This window comes from Thamnophis sirtalis, unplaced genomic scaffold (genome assembly GCF_051295495.1).
Source record: "Thamnophis sirtalis isolate CommonGarterSnake01/CBP01778 unplaced genomic scaffold, rThaSir2_p1.2 scaffold_15, whole genome shotgun sequence".
Taxonomy (NCBI): Eukaryota; Metazoa; Chordata; class Lepidosauria; order Squamata; family Natricidae; genus Thamnophis; species Thamnophis sirtalis.
In genome coordinates, this window is record NW_028261395.1 from 17,918,958 (window position 1) to 17,940,205 (window position 21,248).

The 21,248-nt window shown below is 40.5% G+C and overlaps 1 protein-coding gene across 5 annotated transcripts in view; it reads right to left on the reverse strand.

The window, feature by feature from the left end:
• Positions 1-21,248, reverse strand: part of GBF1 (golgi brefeldin A resistant guanine nucleotide exchange factor 1) — a 152,359-nt gene that overhangs the window by 28,775 nt on the left and 102,336 nt on the right. For all 5 annotated transcript variants that reach the window (XM_087702642.1, XM_087702641.1, XM_087702640.1 and 2 more), the window contains 7 exons: positions 19,500-19,564; positions 15,490-15,613; positions 10,582-10,653; positions 5,479-5,573; positions 3,224-3,377; positions 1,199-1,418; positions 943-1,097 (listed from right to left, as the gene is read on the reverse strand). In XM_087702642.1, coding sequence (XP_087558768.1) covers positions 943-1,097; positions 1,199-1,418; positions 3,224-3,377; positions 5,479-5,573; positions 10,582-10,653; positions 15,490-15,613; positions 19,500-19,564 — 885 coding nt within the window. The remainder of the gene's footprint in view (positions 1-942; positions 1,098-1,198; positions 1,419-3,223; positions 3,378-5,478; positions 5,574-10,581; positions 10,654-15,489; positions 15,614-19,499; positions 19,565-21,248) is intronic.

The window sequence follows — 21,248 nt, forward strand, 5'->3', positions numbered from 1 at the left end:
CTTCAGTCACAAAAATATAGATCCATTTGCCTTCTTTTGGTGAGCATTTAAATGGGACTGAATGCAGTCAGGGACTAAGGATCTAGCTGAGAATAGAAGTACTGATGATCAAGTACTGATTGGAATACAATTACTGATGATCTATACTGTAGGAATTAAAATCTGCTGGGGATTTTAAGCTAAGAGAAATAATTTACCAATTCCCTCAGCTAGTGCTTCACTGGCAGCACTAAGAATTGGAAGCACAACTTGAGTTTCCAAGCCTGGAAGACTCGTATGGCTTTCAACCATATTTACTGAGCAGCCATATTTACTTATAAAGTGGCTGCCAAAGCATTCTTCCTAATACTAAATTCTTTTTAAAATAACTCCTGTAAAACATTTCTAATATTTCAACTTTTAAAACTTTAAAAGCCAGCATCTGTGTGTTTATGTTCATATGTGTATATGTGTATGTTCATGTGCATATATGTGTATAGCTAAGAGTAGACACAGCAGGTTTCTCATACACACATTCAAGCATTAGTAAATAAATCCTGGGGACAATGTAAGCAATAATTAGATGCACTGAATAATATAATTCAAGATAAGGTAGCTTCTTATATTCACAACATTAAAAAGAGAAATCAATGAATGAGCTAGAGGACCAATGGACTGGTTTGTCTTGGAAACAAACCAAACTATTTCTTGATTTGGGAAAGCTATGGGCTATGTTTGTAGCCTGTTCATGCCATTACCACACATAATTCTGAGTGTTACCTTAACCACTGTTGAGGGCTTAGAAAAAAGTTAGTGCATATAGAATTACTTTTAACATGGTTAAATAAGGGACATGATCCTTCTATTATTTTTTCAAATAATAGATGGTGAAAACCCTGAATTATTTACTATTCATTCATCTCAGATACATATAAAGAGATCAAAACATTCAAAATTACTTACCACAAGCCAGCCACTGTTCACCACATCTACATCAGTGACAGAACGATGCAATTTACCTTGCTTGCTGTGATCTGCATATACCTCTGAATCAGAAGTATAGCCACGATCTAGGCTGGTTTCATTTGGATGATAGATCTCACTGTCTGATTGAGCTCCTTAAATAATTAAACAAAATGGAATGAAGCAACAACTGTTAACTTAACAGGTTGGTAGCATGTTTCTCAACAAGAAAATCCATTGCCAATGACCAATTTACCTGTATCATTCTCTATTCTTGTAGGTTGCAGCGCTAGGGGTGGTTTCACCCCAGAACCAATGCATTCCAAGAGAGTAAAGAGTGTGTACCAGTCTTCTCCAGAGTGAATATTGGCAGCATTAGTCTTGAGAAGCTCATGAAGGCCATATGCAATCTGATGACTTGCCCTGTTTAACATGCTGGGTTTCATCATGAGCAAGATTCGCAAGGAGAGCAACACCTACTCAGAGAGAAATCACGGTAACTACAAGAAATGTAAATTATACCAGTACCAGATTCATGTTTGTTAACTGCTAACAGCACATTCAAGTCTGTATTATAGGAAGAATAACTTTGTATTTTGTAACTGTATCTTCTTGCCTGGTGAAAAATCACAAAGCTTTTTCTCCTGAATTTATTCCTACTTTAAATCTTTTGAAACATGAAGAAAGTAAAAAGAGGGAAGTAGTAATAAATAATAGATCTTTAATAAATTAGATCTCTGGTTGTTTATTGGAGGCCATCTATCTTACTCACAGAGTGACTCTGATATTTACAATATTACATATAAAGAGTTTAAAAATGCGAAGTTTTAAATCTTTACAAAATTTATGTTTAAATGAAATACATTTGATGTGGGTGTCAGAAATGAAGGAAGCACCTCTGACATTTGTTGCACTGCTTTGATATTGCAAATGACATCTCCTTTTCTGACATTTATGTGGGCAATCTGTTGCTTGACCAACCTTGTGGCTTCATCTCAAAAAACTTCCATAACATCAAATAAATATGGAAAGAATCTGGTTACTTTTTCCATAGGAAACATTAATAATTGGCAACCCTGAGCCCCTAATAAAGAAGGAGTAGAACTTTTTCAAAACCCACAGTCTTTGTTATTCTAGAAAGTAATATGCTGATATGGAATGGGAGAACTAGTCATGGCCACATTGCTGTGGCCATTTCACTGTGGCCCCACCCCCACCCCCCGCCTCAGCCAACCCACCGCAGCCCTGTTAAGATATTTAAATTGAGCATCTGGAGCAGTGGGGTTCTGAAGGGAGCTGACTCACAGTTGGGGAGGGCGAAAAACAGGCCCAATGGCCCAACCAGAAGTTTCGAAATGACCTTCCGCTTGGCCCGTTGGGGCTGTTTTTTGCCCTCTCCAGCCTCCGGACGCTTCCCTGAAGCCTGGGGAGGGAAAAAAGCGGCCTTCCCCAGGCCTCCGGAAGGGTGAAAAATCAGCTGGCTGGCACGCGCATGCACGCCAGAGTTGACGGCTAGCGTGCCAGCAAATATGGCTCCACGTGGCACCCATGGCACGCGTGCCATAGGTTCGCCATCATGGTCCTAGATCCTCCTGATACTGAAAAGTCAGGATAGCCATAACTAAAAAGCCCTCAGTACGATGGACTTTGAAAGATGGAACTAAAAAACAAATGTATTTATTTCCTGTAGTTATTTCCTGTATTTCAGAATTTTGTAATGTGATTAGAAAGCATTATTCACATTTCACATTCACATATATTTTTAGTATAGTAGGAAGCATGGTCATTTATGTCAATTTTGTTGCTCTACTGTCATGCTCCTGCTTTAAGATAGGTGCATTAAGCTGTATAACACCAAATCCAAGAGAGTGAGCCATTCTGCTTATTTGTTAGGTGTAACTATAAATACTTTCTGAACATGAAAAAGGAGTCTGATTGTCTTATCTCTCTACTTGATAAGATAAAAAAGAAGGAGTAAAATCTGAATGAAAATCTCAAACTGGGAGAGAGAGAGATGGAGAGATGAAGAGAGGGGGAGGAAGGGAGGGAGAGAATATATGTGAATATGTCCAACAGATGTCTGAAAGAACATGGAAAAATTCTAGAAACATTTCGTGTGGTGGTCAAAACCAAAAACCAAAAGGAAAGACAGGAATTCTACCCTTTAACATATGGACCAATGATGCTTTTAGCATTGGAACATTCCCAGTAACTAATACAAAGAGACACAATGAAATTAGTCCCTTCAGAAAACTGACATATCACCCAGAACTGTATTTACCTGGGCACTTATTTCTTCTCTGCGCAGAAGTCGGATTGCCAGTCTCAATAGACCCACTACTGCTCTTTCCACTAGACAACAGTATTCCATAGCATTAATACATAAATGGTAAAGATGATCTCGCATTGCCTGCCAAACGAAAGTCACACGATCCCTATAAAGAAAGGGAAAGAAAAAGAGTATTGTGGGGAAAAGATAAACCAAAACACGGGCTTTATTCCAGGCAGTTGATAGTTGGAATTTGTGATCAATGTATGTGAATTATTTATTCACAGCCAATTTGGTTAAAGTGCTGGCCTTAACTAGGGGACTGTAAGTTCTGGTCTTCCATTAAAGCACAGAAGCTGGCTAGGTGATTTTGGAACAGCCACTCTTAGCCCAACTCATCTCACAGGGTTGCTACTGCAGGAGAAATAGGAGGAAACATTATGTACACTGCCCCCCAAATAAAGGCAAGGTAAATCAAATAAATAATGTAGCCAAAATTAGGGTCCACTAATCTAGGGGCGCCCAACCTGTGGGCCATGGCTGGCTACTGGACCATGGCCTATTGGCCGCCGGGCCACATAAGTAGCTGGTTGATGCAAATGCATGTTCACGCGCGTAGCCCCACTTGCAAGCATTATCATGAATGTTGTGGGTGCTTGCGGCCCCACTCATTCAGGCTCTTGCACAAGTGTTGCAGGTGCTCGTGACTCCACTCGTGCAAATGTCATTGCGGGTGGTCACAGCCCCACTCCACTTATATGGTAAGTATAAATTGAGATGTTTGAAGAAAGTACTAAATATTTTTTGAACTATGTGTAGGGGTATGTTTGATGTTAATTTTCTTAGTTATTATATGGTTACTTTTGGATAGATATAGCAGACTTTAAAGAAAGCTCAATTTATCATTAATTAAATTCAGTTCCTTATCAATAAAAGAGATAGTATCTGCTGCTAGAAATTCTTCTTGAGAGATGTTATCAGTTGGTTGATAAAGAAGGGCTTTTTCTCTTGCTTGTTAATACAATGCCAGTATTGTTATTAGTTACACACTGTGATGATTAGAACTAATACGCTTGGCCTTTAGTTTGATAAATTCCACTCATGAGATATTTGATGTATTTTTATTAAATGACCAATACTCAGATGTATCAGTAGAGAAATTTTCATTTAAATCTTTGTAGGAACAGTTTTGGCCCTTCAATGAAATGCTTACTTTACAGGGTTTTCCTCTTTTATATGGGGAACATGAGCATGTGTTTGCATATGTGTGCATGCGTATAAAGGACAGTAGATAATTAATACGTATAAATGTATATATCTGAGAGAGATACACACAGACATACACATAATTAGTCATATACTAATAGTGTAATGGATTTTTAAAATTCTATGACTTGGCTCTCAAGACAATCAATCAATTAATCAAAAGTAATCCTCCTAAACTATCTGCACTTATGATTGTTTTCTAAGTGGAAATTAGCCTATGTTGTCATTTTATGTGGTGACTCTTGTTGCTAATTTTATACAGGTAGTCCTCAACTTACGACAAGTTGCTTGGTGGCCATTTGAAGTTACGACAAACCTCCCCAGGGCTACTTATGAGCAGACTTAAAGTTCCAACAGTTGTCTACAGTCACACAATCACATTTTGAATGCTGAATGCACTTATTTATGGCTGTTTACAGCGTCCTGTAGTCCTATGACAGCTATTTGTAAGTTTTTGCTGGAAACCAGCATTTATTTCAACTTTCTAGCAAAAAATACCCATTGCAAATAATGACTGCTGCAAAAAAGACACTTATCAACTGCTGCAAAAGATTGTAAAATCCAGTGTGGTCATGAGGTTTACCACTTAAAACTGACATGACTTACAAACATAATTCTGGACTCAATTACAATTGTAAATAAAGAGGTACCAGTAAATAGTGAAAATAGATCACTTTCCATTCAGCTTCACACTAAAAAATGGATCACATATGGGGATAAATTGAAGGAGATCAAGCAGAATTTGATATGAAAATCTCACTATCACAGTTTCCTCATTATGTGCCTTTGACTCTTGGTAACAAAATAGATTTTCTCCATGGCATTAAGAATGAAATAATCAAATTTCATTGCTGTTAGGGCTTTATTTGTATGCCGCCCTTTTCCCTGGGGGGATATTTTTCAACCTGACAAGTTTTCAACCTGGAGTTCTTCAAGTAAAATTGAAAGTTCTCAACATTTTTTGCCATATTAAAAGGTGAAATGGCATCTATATGGCTCACCTATTTTCCAGCACAATCCTCAAAAGCATCTCCAAACAAAAAGCACAGTCTTCTTCATCATAGGTTTCCTCATCAGGAGACACAGATATGAGAGCCTGAAGCAGCCAAAGAATAACATTGGTATAAAAGTGAGAACAGATACAATAAGCTGCTGCAATGATCATGGAAATAAAAAGTCAAACAGGTTTTGTAGGCATAATATTAAACATTTATTTTTTAAACATTTGTCAGCTCCTCTGATTGGAAGATGCTGACAGCTCACAATAATCAAACACATTTTAAAAATATTATTACCCAAATAGCATAAAAGCAGCATAAATCAGTGATTACATGTCCGGGTTCCTCCTGGATAAAGAGGAGCCAATGGAACTGTTACAAGGCTGCTGTGAGAAATATTCTCAACATCTGCTAGAGAAAGCTACTCAACTTCACTTCAGTTGGACTATAGCTCCAACTGACAAAGGACAAATCCTTTGAAAGTGACCAGAGCACGTTGGAGGTCTGTTATTTGGAAAGAGTTAGCGGGTTCTAAAGAGGTGAACAGGGACCTTGTGGGTGTAAGCTTGATCATTTGTGTTCTAGACCCATGCCCTTCCTAATTGGTTGAATGGTGGCATGTAGTTGGGTCCGAATGGTGGTTAATACTTTTTTGCAGGATGGGATGGTACAGCCTACTTTGAAGGAGGTGGGGATGTAACTTTTTCTCAAGAGGCCATTCTTGGTCGCAACTATTTTAGACAGTTTGATCCAGTCTCCAATCTTCCCTTTTTTAGGAAAAGCTATTGACAGGGAAGTTGGTTTTCAGTCATAGAGAGTCATGAAGAGAGTCGTGAAAACCCAAATAGTGCTGGGTTTTGGCTTCTAAGTCTAGTGGCATGTCACATTTGACTCTGAATGGGGTTGCATTCCCCCAGATGGAACTGATGTGTAATTAGGGAGACTTCTTGGGCTCATGCTACAGCTTGATAAAAGACCGTTGGGTTACCTGAACGGTCATTCTCGGGGCACTGCGAAGAGAGTCCAATAGTGGGTTAACACAGCCTATCTGCCCTTGGACTGAGTGATGTTTTTCTGTTGACCACGCCTCCCTTTGCCTCTGCATGCTCAGTTTGAAAACGAAGGAGACAGTCCTGTAATCAGTTACAGTCAATACAGTCCCATCGTGTAAGAGAAAAAACACCCCGGGCGGGTTTGGACTCTCCTCGCAGTGCCCCGAGAACGACCGTTCAGGTAAGCCAACGGTCTTTCTCCAGTGCACTGCTCGGAGAGTCCAATAGTGGGACATGTCCAAGCTATTGAGTCCCAGGGTGGGGAAGCACCAGAGCCTCTGGCATTTCAGCCCCTCTTTGTAATACTCTTCTGCCAAAAGAGGCTTCGGCTGAGGCAAAGGTGTCAATTTTATAGTTTTTAATGAAGGCCGTGGGGGAGGCCAACGTGGCCGCTCTGCAAATGTCAAGAATAGATGCCTGGGTCGCCCAGGCTGCAGAAGCTGCTGCCCTCCTAGTAGAGTGTGCGGTGACCCGGCACGGAGCCGTCTTGCCTTGGTGTTCATATGCTAGCTTTATGCAAGCGCGTAGCCAATGACCCACTGTGTGTGAAGAGACCTTGTGGCCAAGGGACTCAGGGAGGAAGGAGACAAAGAACACCTCTGAACGGTGGAATTCTTTTGTTCTCTTAACATAAGTGCGCATGGCTCGTCTCACGTCCAACTTATGCCACTCACGCTCCTTAGGGTGAGAAGGATGGGGACAGAAGTTGGGCAAAATAATCTCTTGAGTCCTATGGAACAGAGAGTTAATTTTTGGAGTAAAGGACGGATCAAGCCTCAGAATTACTCTGTCCGGGTGAATCACGCACAGGTCCTCCCTGACAGAAAGAGCTGCTAGCTCGGAAACCCTGCGTGCTGACATAATAGCCACCAGGAAGGCAGTTTTGATGGTTAGGTGGCGTAGACTGGTCCTGCGCAAAGGTTCAAATGGAGCTTTCGTCAGCGCCCTAAGCACGAATGGAAGGTCCCATGACGGATACCGGTAAACAGTTGGAGAGCTGATGTTTGCAGCTCCCTTAAGAAAGCTCTTAATCTGAGGATGTTGACTCAGAGAGCGAGAGGAACCCCTGGCCAGGATAGTGGACATCACTGCAACCTGACGTCTAAGGGTGCTAACAGCAAGTCCTTTATCTAGACCCACCTGCAAGAAGTCTAGGGTCTGAGGAATCGAGGCTGATGAGGCCTTTATGTCTCTAGCCTTGCACCACTGTGAGAATGCAGCCCAGGTGGCATCGTAGATTCTAGTGGTAGAAGGCCTCCTGGACGCTTGTATCGTTCGAATGACCTGGTCAGAGAACTTCTGCTTCCTCAGGAGTTCCCCCTCAAGTGTCAAACGGCTAGCTGTAGCCACTGGAGCTCCGGATGGCTGATGGCCCCCTGGCTGAGGGAGATTTGGTCCTGAGGGATTCGCCACGGTCTCTGAACTGAGAGACTGACCAGGTCTGCGTACCAGGGCCTTCTGGGCCTTCTGGGAGCCACCAGGATGAGGTCTGCCTTTTCGGCCAGGAGCTTGTTCACCACCAGAGGAATGAGTGGAAGTGGAGGGAAGGCATACAGTAGTCCCTGAGGCCACACTGACCTCAGTGCGTTCGTTCCCTCTGCCAGGGGCGAGTGGTAGCGACTAAAAGAAGCATGGGAGATGTGTGTTGTTGTGTGTGGCAAACAGGTCTACTTGCGGTTTGCCGAAGCTAACTCCCTGCTGCGATGGTTGGGGCTAGGTTCTGCCTGATGGGGCCTAGAGAACTCCCTGGGATCCACTGTGGCTCTAGGTGAAGACCTTTCACTGGAGCTCTTGTGCCCTTTGCCTTTTTTAGCTGAGGGATCCAGCTTGCTGCGCTTGCTGGAGGGCCCTGCCTGCTCCCCTAAGGCTTCCCTGCATTCCTCTGCCATGCTCAGGGCACCCACAGGGCCTGGAAGCTAGCTGGAGCTCGGATGGGCACGCGCTGGCCAAAGATGGCTCAAATGACGCTTGCAGACTCTTCAGGAGGGAAGGGACGCCTGTTGGTTGGATTCCTGCCTCCCACCGCCCTCGGGTCCCCGAGACTTAGCTTCTTCTCCGGAGGGAGAGACTAGCTGGCTCCCCAGACTAATCCCCAGCCTTCCTGCGGTGTTCTGCGGTCGCTGAGGGCTGGCTGGCTCTCCGCTAGGGCCTTCGCTCTTCTGCTTCTTCAACAAGCAATGCCTCGAAATCTCCGCTCTCCCCACGAGCCGCGCATCCTCCTCTTCACGGCCTCGGAGCGATCCAAAATGGCGGCGGGTGCGAGCGCAGCCACTTCCCGCTCCTTTTCACACTGACAGCCAGAAAAGCGCGCAAAAGGATCAACCGTCGCCGCTGTTGCCGGGCAGAGTTGAGAGCCGAGTTGGCCAGCAGCGAAAAGGCTTGCAGGCTTCAGAACGTCGGCTGGGGTTTTTTGAAAACCCCTGGGCTCAGGTTGGGAGATCTCCCACCGCCCCTGCCACTCGCCAGCAGCCGCTGGGCGAGGGTTCAAAGTCCCCTGGAGCGCTTGCGACCAGCAGCTGCAGGGGAAGCCCGGGTGCCCTCTTAAAGCGACACAAACCTCAAGGAAATCAATCTGACAGTTCTTGTCCAACAAACAGACAATTCACTAAATTAAGAAGTCAAAACGTGATCCAAAGTGGGGAACTTTCCAGCCTATCTGACTTTAGACTGGAGCACTCCCCAAAACAGTCCCAACGGGCGGACTGAGTTTTCAAACTGAGCATGCAGAGGCAAAGGGAGGCGTGGTCAACAGAAAAACATCACTCAGTCCAAGAGCAGATAGGCTGTGTTAACCCACTACTGGACTCTCCGAGCAGTGCACTGGAGAACAGATGGCAGCAGCTGTGCCTAGATGGAACTTTTGCATGATCTACCAGTATATATTATACACACACTTTCAGATTTCCAATTAATATAACCTTACAATAAAGTAGAATTAGTTCTTCTAGCAATGTTTCCTGTCACACAAGATTGATATCAATCTTGCAAGTCTGCGAATTTATCTCCTCTTCCATTTTCCTTATTTTTATATTGTATTTTCAAATTATCATTGTAAAAAGAGAAATGAAGTTGTAATGAACCCTTTTTCTTTCTTCCTTTTAAAATAACTCTGTCTGTGCATCAGTGTATGTGTGTTCCTTTTCCTAACTTTTACAATAATCTCTTGAACATAAACAGGACTGCAACAGCACACATGAATCATTATTTTTTAAATAACCATAATTTTCATAAAGTGAATTCAGCTGCCCCAACAAATTATATCTAAATTTCAAAAGATTATGACAGTATAATATATTATGAAATAGACATAAAAATGAATATTTTGTAGGGAATGATTTCCATGAACATTGGAGTTTGTTTCAGACTAGAATTAGTGAATACAAGTTTTATTGAAAAATATAAGCCTGCTGCACAATTAGATTTTAAAAAGTATAACTTTCACAAGAATTAGTTCTTGTGATATATGTCCATCTTAGTGGGCCACTAAGACTTCAAACTGCAGCATGTAGAAGGCTGCTATAAATAATTTCATGGATTTAAGAATTGTTGACCTACATGGCCAACGCATAGCTATATGAATAACTTATATTTCTTCCATATATATTCCAGAATGGGAAAAGTATATAGGTACATTAATGTTTGCAATTGGGATTGGCAAACTTGGTCATTAAGGAAAGTAGTCACTAAGTGAAAAATCACTAATTGTGACTGTGTTTACAATTTTCACTTCAGTTTTCCTTTTCTTTACAATGTTGGTAGGATATAACCCCAAATGGCTGGGTGAGCCTAAATAGCAGACAAGATTTCCAGAACTTGACTCCCGAGGAATCTGGATGAAAGGGTAAATCTTATAGCACCTTTTCCTCATTCCCCCTTTATGCTTATCTCAGAGCTGAGATAATGAGCTAGCAATTATTTTATTATTTTGATACATAACCAATAAAGATCCATCTAAAATTAGCAATGAAATCTCATTACTCACAGTAAATTTTCTCAAAACTCTGCAACTGGTTTAAAATTTCTAGTCTGCCTGAAAGGCTAATTCAAACCTCACCTTCATTAATTCCTGCAGGGACTCAAGTTGCAGAAACTTGCTCTCAGTGATTAACTTCTCTGGATCACATACCTGTAAAGTGGGAAATTGGAAGACAAACACATTATTGATCTCACAAGGCAAAAATAAGTTAAATATAAATAGTATAAAAACTAAGTATCCACAAACATTTCTAGAATGTATTGCCTCTTTATTAATACCCCATACTAATTTTTAGGATGAAGGATTTCTTGGTTTGAACTCAGCATCTTTTTCTCAAGAAAGTAGAGTATGGTTCTTGAAAACTATAATAAATTTAGAGTAAAATAGAATAACAGAGGCGGAAGGGACCTTGTATATCATCTAGTCCAACCCTCCACCCAATCAGGAGACCCTGTGCCAGGGGTGTCACACTCACATTGTCATGTGAAATATCATGACATTTTCCCTCTTTGCTAAACTGGCCATGGGCGTGGCCAATGTGTGACACATCCAGCTCACAGGCTGAGAGTTTGTCACCCTGCCCTACACCATTTCTGACAGATGGCAGTTCAGTCTCTTCTTGAAAGCTTCCAGAGATAAAGCTCCCACAAGTTCGGAAGGCAAGCTGTTCCATTGGTTGATTGTTCTTGCTGTCAGAAAATTTCTCCTTATTTCCAGGTTGAATCTCTCCTTGATCAGTTTCCATCCATTCCATTCCTTGGCTGGTGTTCAGGTGCTTTGTAAAATAGGTTGACCCCTTCCTCTTTGTGGCAGCTCCTCAAATATTGGAACACTGCTATCATGCCCGCCCTAGTCGTCCACAGACGAGCCATGCCCAGTTTCTGTAACCGTTCTCCATGTTTTACCTCCACTCCCCTAATCATCTTGGTTGTTCTTCTCTGCATTTTTTCCAAAGTCTCAACATCTTTTTATAGTGTGGTAACCAGAACTGGATGCAGTATTCTAGGTGTAGTCTTACTAAGGATTTATACAGTGGTATTAGTATTTCACCTCAAATACTTTGGCCACCTAATGAGAAGGAAGGGCTTACTGGAGAAGAGCCTAATGCTGGGAAAGATTGAGGGCAAAAGAAGAATGGGACGACAGAGAATGACGTGGCTGGATGGAGTCACTGAAGCAGTCGGCGTGAGCTTAAATGGACTCCGAGGGATGGTAGAAGACAGGAAGGTCTGGAGGAATGTTGTCCATGGGGTTGCAATGGGTCAGATATGACTTCGTAACTAACAACAATGAAGTACCTCACCTGATCTTGAATCCCTCTGGTTAATGCAATTTAGAATTGGATTGGCTTTTTTCACTGCCACCGCACACTGTTGGCTCATATTTAATTGGTTGTCCACTAAGACTCCAAGATCCCTCTCACAGTTACTGCTATTAAGCCTGGTTTCTCCCAATCTATATGTTTACCTTTCTTGCCTAAGTGTAAGACTTTACTTTTCTCTACATTGAATTTCATATTGTTAGTTAGGGCCCAGTGTTCAAGTCTGTCAAAAATAAAAACAAAATCAAACAAATATACCTGTCCAATATATTTGAAAATATATTGCACCACTTAAAGTATGGAGGCCCCTAAGGAACTTAATGTTGTCTCGTTTTTCCATCTTGAATTGAGTGCGATCATCCACTGATGATGAAAAACACTATAAATATCATTTTTCCTACTCAGAGTGAAAGCGGTTAAAGATCATGTTAAAAGGTAAAGGTTTCCTCTTTCCAGTCATGTCCAACTTTAGGGGATCTCCTTTTCCTAATTGAGGGAGGCAGCCTTGTCTGAAGATGCTTCTGTGGTTATGTGACCAACATGACTATATGCCAAGTGACACAGAACACTGTTAAAAACAGCCAACTATGCTGTTTTTCCTCTTTGCCATTAATCAGAACTTTAGTGGGATGACACAAGGTCCTCTTGGCTTCCAGGTGCTCGGTAACAAAGGATTTTTCAAAATGACCATCAGAGCATTACTATTTCTTATATTATTATTAACATGCCCTGATGCTAAGGAGTTAGACATTCTACTCTCCCTTCCAACCTAAAAACCTGGTTGTGGATGTGGCCAGCATGTGACTCATCCGGCCTGCTGGCTGGGAGTTTGGAGAAGAGCCTGAGGGAGAGAAGATAGGGGAGGATTCTGTGGGGCAAGCCTGAGGGAGAGAAGGTAATAAGATAGGAGATGTTTCTGTGGGGCAAGGCTGAGGGAGAGAAGGGGATAGGATAGGAGAGATTTCTGTTGAGCCAGCCTGAGGGAGAAGGTGATAAAATAGGAGAGCTTTCTCTAGGGCAAGCCTGAGGGAGAGAAGGTGATAAGATAGGAGAGGTTTCTGTGGGGCAAGGCTGAGGGAGAGGTGATAGGATAGAGGAGGTTTCTGTGGGGCAAGGCTGAGGGAGAGAAGGGGAGAGGAGAGGCTGATGGTAACTATTCATTAATTTTCAAGTGTCAATTTATCACATAGTTTCATAGCAGAGCACAGGCATTCAGCTAGCATACTCTATATTTTTATTGCTCTACACATCTTGATCTCCCATCCAAAGGTGATAATAGTGGTATTATTGCTTGCTGTACAGTCAACCAAGTGTTTAGACTGGATTTGGCATTTTTATCCATCGCATCCTTCCCATGGTCCTAGGAAAGGCAGTTGTTGTTTGATGATTTTAAAGGTATCACTGTATTATTTTATTATTACAGGCAATCCTCTTTTAACTATCACATTTCGGACTGACAAATTCACTGCTGTGATCTGGTCATTAAGTGAGACATCCTGTGACTATGGCTTCTCCATTGACTATACTTGTTGGAAGCCAGCTGGGAAGCACACAAATTTCAATCACATGACTGATAGTCATAAATGTCCATCAGTTGTTAAGCACCCAAATCTCAATCGCATGATCGCGAGGAGGCTCCAACAGTCATAAATGTGACTACTAGCTATAAAAATTTTCAGCACCATCATAAATTTGAACAGTTGCTAAACAGGACAGTTGTTTTAATACATATACCTAGAAGGTGCATACATGACCATGCTACATGCATACATTTAAATTAATAATTTATATTTTATACATTTATTATATTATATATATTGTCAGGTTTCGAAAGGTTAATGAAAACAGCCAAACACAGAGACTGTTTGAAAATGCAGTTTATCTTCCTCCAGCATGAACTGACCAACAAAGCACTAAGGCAATGAATAAATTGTCAGAGTTGACATCCGATGCCCCCCCACCTTTTATAGTTACTTGGCAATTAGGCTAAACCCCATCCCCGCCCACTTGCACACCCATCACCTCGTGACCTAGAGAGAAAACCATCTGGCAATCAGTCATGGATTGTTCTCAGTCAGTGGAATGTTCTCATTGGAAACCTCCCGGCAGTCAGTCATGAAGAGTTATGTAGAGTTTTCAGCTGGACTGCTTGTGGAGGAGGGAGATCTGCATATGGTAAGCATGAGTCCTGACAGCTGGCCCAGTCCCCCCTCTCCAATGGCAGCTCCAGGCCTCTGAGCTCACTGGAGCGGACATATATTATATATGCATACTGTATATCATAATGATATGTGATACACACAAATACACACACACACACACACACACAATTTATTATATTTATTTTAACTACAGCATCTACCACTAATTTAGACTAGTGACGTTTTCTTATGTGAATAAAAATCCCATACTTTTAAAGTCCTTGATATTGATAAATGTTTGATATTCAAATCTTAAGGAGTGAATGAAAGAAAGGGATCTGCATTTGTTTATGTCTGCATGAAATATTTCAAAATGACTTATAATGTAGTCTGTCAACAGTATTTCAAACTTTCTGGACTCTCCTGGGTCTGCATAAAAAGGGAATGAGTAAAATCATGGTGTTCTTTATTTATTTATTTATATTTCATTTTCTTAATCACCTTTCTCCCTCAGAGTGGAGCTCTGGGCAATGTTGGAGATACAACATAAATAATAAACCTATAACCTATAACCTACAACTAGAATAACAATTAAGTATCTACTTCTAATCTTTTAAAACAATCATATTATAACTACACATAATAATTTGACTTCGAGACATGGTTTAATATTTTCAGATGTAAACATTCTTTTGAACATGGACATTGACAATTGAACTACATAATCATATTCATCACTGTCTTCTCATTGTTAAGAAATCTGTCCTACAATAATGGAAAAACAAATTTATGGCCTCAATTACTCAGTGGATTAAAGATTTGATGTTCTATTCCTGTGATGGTGAACCTATGGCACACGTGCCAGGGGTAGTATGCAGTGCCCTCTCTGTGGGCACGTGAGCTATCATTCCAGTTCAGCTCCAGTGTGCATGCACGCTGCCTTCCATCGGCCAGCTCGTCTTTGGGTCTCTGCCATGCATGCACGGGGGGGGGGGGAGATTGTGGGACGCATGCAGGGGCCCATGCATGCATGGGGGGAAGGGCGGGGGAGAATGCGCAGGGCATGTGGAGGCCATGGATGTATTGCATTTGGGGGGGTTGGGCATGCATACATGCATTTGCGCATGCGTGCTTTGGCCACTCGGTCTGGAAAAGGTTAGCTCTCAGTGTTCTACTCTGTATGTCATTATCTTTTACCTGAACTCAAATTACCGTATTTTTGGGAGTATAAGACGCACCTTTTTCCTCCCTAAGAGAGCGTGGAGATGTTGGTGCGTCTTATACACTGAATACAGCTATTTTTGGCCTCCTGAACCCCCACCCCGGCATCCCATTTTTGTAAAAAACAGGCCGTTTTTGCCTCCCCTCCCCCCCCCAAGCACTCTGCAGGCTTCAGCAGGTCTGGGGGAAGGTAAAAATGCCCCTTTTGGTGAAAAATGGAGGACAAAAACTTTTTTTTCTTACTTACCTCTTCGAAATTTTGGTGCATCTTATACATGTCTTATAGTCCAAAAAATATGTTACCTTTATACATTCCAGGGCCATTCTCTTTGCTTCCTGATTCTCTGTGGATGGTCCTCTCATACCAGATTGTTCTGTGCCACTGAGTGTCAGCCAGTTAACAAAAATGAGCACTGTAGACTCACCACTACAAAAGAAAAATGAAAAACATGCTTATAGAGGAAGGAGGGGAAATTTGCAAATAGAAATGAGTATCAGAGTCCCAAAACTAAAACAGCCAAAATGCTCCAATTTATTCTCAAGAGAGATGTATCAGCAACATTATTTAGAAGTCCAATGATTGCAAATGAATAAACAAATACTATCAAATTTATTGAGGTATGGGGGAATCTCAAATATAAGGGTGAAGATTCATTCTCCAAGCTTGTAGTTTGGTTTCCGAACGTTTCATTACAAGGCTAAGTAACATCTTCAGTGGAGTTTAAAGGTAAAGGTTCCCCTCGCACATATGTGCAGGTTGTTCCCGACTCTAGGGGTCATGCTCATCTCCATTTCAAAGCCAAAGAACCAGCACTATCCGAAGATGTCTCTATAGTCATGTGGCCAGCATGACTAAATGCTAAAGGCGCACGGAACACTGTTACCTTCCCATCAAAAGTGGTTCCTATTTTTCTACTTGCATTTTTACATGCTTTCGAATTGCTAGGTTGGCACAAGCTGGGACAAGTAACGGAGCTCATTCCGTTACTCGGTGCTAGGGATTCGAACTGCCGACCTTTCTTCTTCTTTTTTAGTTTTTTTTTTTTTTAACTTTTTACATATTAGTATATGGACAGTGTGGTACCTGAATATCATAAATTTCATACAAAAAAATAGTATTATTCATATTTGTTTCATTTAACAATCATATAATACTAGTAGTAATATACTATATTATATATTAAATTTTAATCTTTCATTGTTTAATTATTCAATATTTTAATATACTATAATAATTATTATACCTTTTGATATGAATATATTATCAATCATATTTATTACATTTAACAAACTTATATAACTAATATTAATACCAACATTTGACTTAAATTAAGAATTTCATTATTGCTTATTCAACTTATTGTTTGATTGTCCAATATTTCAATATATTGTTTTTATATCAATCACCATATTCTATTATAATACAACTAAAATATTATTACTATATATTGTTACATTTAGCATACATATGTATATTCATAATTGATTATCATTTTTCATTTTTTGTTTAGTCACTAATTCTATGTATTGTTTCAATGCCAGTTCCCATGTTATTTAAATACACGTATTAACACCATCTTTCATAAAATATTATTCATCATATTTATTACTTTTAATAAACTTATATGTTTAAATTAAGCTCTTTCATTATTTGCTTATTCAACTTATAATCCTTCATTTTTTAATTATTCAGTATTTCAGCATCAGTCTTCATCTTCTGCATATCATGTGTTTTAATACAAATAAAGTATTGTTAATCATATTTATTACATTTAACAAACCTACTGACATTCATAATAACATAATTTAGTAATACCATCCTTCAAATTCTAATTTCCCCTTATTATTGCTTCTCCTTATTACGTAAAATATGTATTTTATTAATCCCCTTCTCCAAATCCCCTCCAATTTTTTTGTTCTATTTTGTTATGCTACTATTATATTAAACATATTCCCTAATCTAACCATCATCTCTTACCTGCCTAAAAGCTTTGATTATTCTTTTCTTAGCTTGTCTTCCATATTCTGCTTGTTTCTTTATTTTTATCTGTTTCCTCATCTTGCCTACTTATTTTAAATTTTCTTCCCTTTTCTATCCTTTTCCATTGTCTAGTTTCCAAAATATCTACTCTTGCCCCTATCTTTCTTCCATAAACATCTTCCTGTTTCCCCAGATTCTTTTTTAATTTCCTTAGAGCACTCTCCCCTTAGCTTATGTCATCAATCCCTGTTGGTTTTGCTATTATCTGCCCCCCCCATTCCGTTTGTTTTGTCTGTCTCTTTTTTCCGTCTCCGCTTCCAGTTGGCTCCTCCTCTTCTTGGGCATCTTGAACACTCACTGTCTCTTGTATTATATTTCCCAGCATTTCATCTATGCTCTCCATTTTTTCCATGATTTTCTGGTAATGTCTTGTCAGTGTCTCCTTTATATTTTGAAATGCCGATGCCGCCTCTTTCCAAGTTCCACTCCCTTCTTCTTGATAAAGTATCTCATTAAGTTTTATTGAATCCCCTTTTTTGTCCAATAATCCAAAGACCGTATGTTTGATCTTATAAACACTTCTCAAAATATTCAATGTTTCTTTATATTCCAAGCTTAATCTGCCTGTTCCTCTGGAGTGCCCCTTAAATCTTCTAGCACCTCCTTAAATCCCTCTAACAAACAAATTTTTGAAAATGTGTTGTTCTTCTTTCTGTCACCAAGTGGCACTCTTTAATTAAATTTCAATATTAAGCTGTTTTTTTAAATTTTCCACGATGTAAGATAATGTTAATTTTTGAGTAAATAATTCCAATGTCTCAAAGTGCCATTCCAATAAAATGCCTGTCCAGTTTAAAAACCCAATTTTCTATATTTTTAGCAATTTTTTCTATCTTCTTTTTTTTTTTTTTTTTTGCCTCCTTCAAATTTAGTACTTGTTCAAAGTGCTGGCTGCTGCTGTATTAAATAATTGTGAACCCTTTTCCAAATTCTTTTTGGGATTTGAGAATTCAAATAAATAAAGTTCTTCTCACGCAGTTCCACACTGTCCACCAACTTCACACCAGCACTGTGCTTAGATGGTCATTCTCTCTCCCACCTTTGTGTCATCCATCTTAGACTGTCTCTTCTCCTGTTGTGATATAGAGAAACAGCTCTGGTGTTCTTCAGGAGATTGTGATCTCTCCTTCAACCTCACTGGGCATTACTCCTTAGCTTCACCGGTCCAACAGAGCAGCTTTTCGGCTCCCTTGGAGCCACAAACAGGAGAAAACCAGCACAGAAACAGACCTGACTGTTCTCTGTGGCTGGAGACAATGGGAGGCTTCACACTCTCGAACTGTTGACCTTTCTGATTGACAAGCTCAGCATCTTAGCCACAGAGCGTCAGTGGAGTTTAGGAGATGTCAATGTTAGAGTTCTTCTGTTTATAAGGGCTTCAGGTGTGGGTGCGTCAAGTGAGGGTGTTGTGATGGGTCAGGTGTGAGTCATCAGTGAGAGTCTTATGATGGGGAGCTTACATCAAGTGAGGATGATTGGGAGATGAAGTGCTGATTGGAGGGACTTGCGTGTGTTGATTGAGTTAGTGCTGTTTTTTTGTTGGCTATGCAGTTGATTTGGATTCTGAGGGGTGCATAGGCTGGTTGTAGGTCAATGCTTCTGTTGATGGAATTGCTTCTGGAGTGTCAGGCTTCAATGAACTCACGAGCGTGGTGGGTGGTAGCGTGGCCAATGATTTTTGTGTTGCTCCAATTGAACTAGTGCTGTTTGGTGTTGGTGTGGATAGAGAATAAGGATTTGGGATTGTGGAGTTTGACTGCCAGCTGATGTTTCTGAATCCTAGTTTTTAATTGATGTGATGTTTTTCACACGTAGAATTGGTTGCAATGGTTACAGTTGATGTTGTAGATTGCATTGTTTCTTTCATCCTTCTGTACCTTGTCTTTTATTCTGGATAATTCCTGGTAGAGTGTATTCCTAGGGGTTGGAGAATTCTGGCTGTCATTTCTGACACCCCTTTTGTGTATGGTAAGGTTAGTTTTTATGTGTAGTTGGCTGTGTGGTGTAGTATGGTTTGGGTGCTATGTGTCGAAATACAATTTTTGGGGGATAGCCATTAATGAGAAATCGTCAAGCAGCCATTTATCTTCCTTGATGCCCCAAAACTGTGAAATGAACAAAGAGCTATGACTGCTAGCTGGAATCTAATAAAGAGAAATTTGTACTATGAGATATCAATTCCATCTATATTCTCTAATATCTAATAGTTCTATATATAAATATAGACGTTTAGGCTTTTCTGTCAATCTATTTTATTATCTGGGTTACCCACCGATTAGAAGGTGTTTCCTCTCTCTGAAGAGAGATCTTGCCATTGGGATCTACAAAATCTTCAACCTATAGATCAAATCAAGATGTTAGTACTTTAAAATGTATTTTATTAAACTATTTCAATACTTCTTTTCACTGTATTACTGGTGCATATACATCCACATGCGTATACTGCATATACACAAACATCATAAATATTTTAAACATAGAAACAAGCCTTAAAATGATTTTGGAAAAGGCACTAAAATAATAGGCAGTGTAAGATAAAAGTTTAGCAATAATTAAGCCAGTCTTAGGGTTCTGTTGATCCTCCTCAAGAGCACAATTTCCCTTATTTCTTACTAACCGATTTGAAGCAGAATGGGACAACTTACTGCTGATTTGAAACAGAATGGGACAACTTGGCGCAGGTGGGTTGGTGCAGGCGGGTTGATGTAGATGGGTCAGCATGAACAGATCAGTGCAGATGGCTCAACATTGCTGGGCCAGTACCAATGGGTTGGCACTGATGGGTTGCCCCTGTTGTCTGGGTACACAACGAGTGCTCTCCACCCCTGGACATGGGGACAACTCACTGCCCCTGGCATGATGAAGTGGGGAGGGGATAACATCTGCACCAATTTATTACATATAAAAATATCTCACAACTTGCAAGATGTTATGATTTGAACATGAGGGATAAAAACAATATAAATAAGTGACTATGTAAATTATTGCTTTGCTGATCTCAATCTTCAATCTTGGAATGTAACAGAAAACAGCTGCTCACTTCTATTATTTGGATTTAATGTTTGAATTTTAAATCTACTCGAAAGAGAACAAAGAGTTGCTCACCCCAAGTTTCTGACCAACGCAGCATCCCCAAGCCAAGAAAAACTGGACATGTGTGTTGTGTACATTTGTGTGTGTATGTGATGGTCCTAAAGACCCTCCTGGAGACCATGAAGCAAAAAACTATTTTCACCGAGGCAGCAGCACAGGAATGGCCTACAACCGAACTGCAGGAAGAAGTTGTAATTTGTCGTGCTTTGAGAGGTGCCAAATCAGAATGGATTTGGCATCTACTTCAAAAACACTATGAAAAGTGATACCCTTCGGGAGCTTTGCAGGAAGGGGAATTATACTTCTGCACAGCTCTACCTTGTATCTACTGTATGTAATTTGCTGGCCTTCACTTCAGGGGTGTATGTTTATGCCTGTAATTTATTTACACTTCCTATTTGAGTCTATTATTTATTTACTGATCATCAAGCAATCACCACAGAGCCACTGCATGCCTCAAAAATCTTACTATATGGCTGAAAAGCACTGGCTTGATAATTAAATATCTCATTGGATTACTTAAATTTTACACATTTTTCTTATGATTTTGCTGAAAATCTTTGAGTCCTGATGTAGTGTGTCTGTGTGTGTGTGTGTGTGTGTGTGTGTGTGTGTGAGAGAGAGAGAGAGAGAGAGAGAGAGAGAGAGAGAGAGAGAGAGAGAGAGAGAGAGACAGAGAGACAGAGAGACAGAGAGACAGAGAGACAGAGACAGAGACAGAGACAGACATAGAGATCGCTCCTGGAGACATGAAGTGAAAAGCAATTTGGCAGAGCCAGAGGCAGCATCCCGTGGCCCATTTTGACTAGCAGAGTGCTGCAGGAGGCAGCACCTTCTTCCCCTCCTCTTTAGCAGCATCTGCCAACTAGAACTAGGTACCCTCCAAGATCTGGATGACTGTTGTTCAGAAGAGCCAAAAACATCTGGC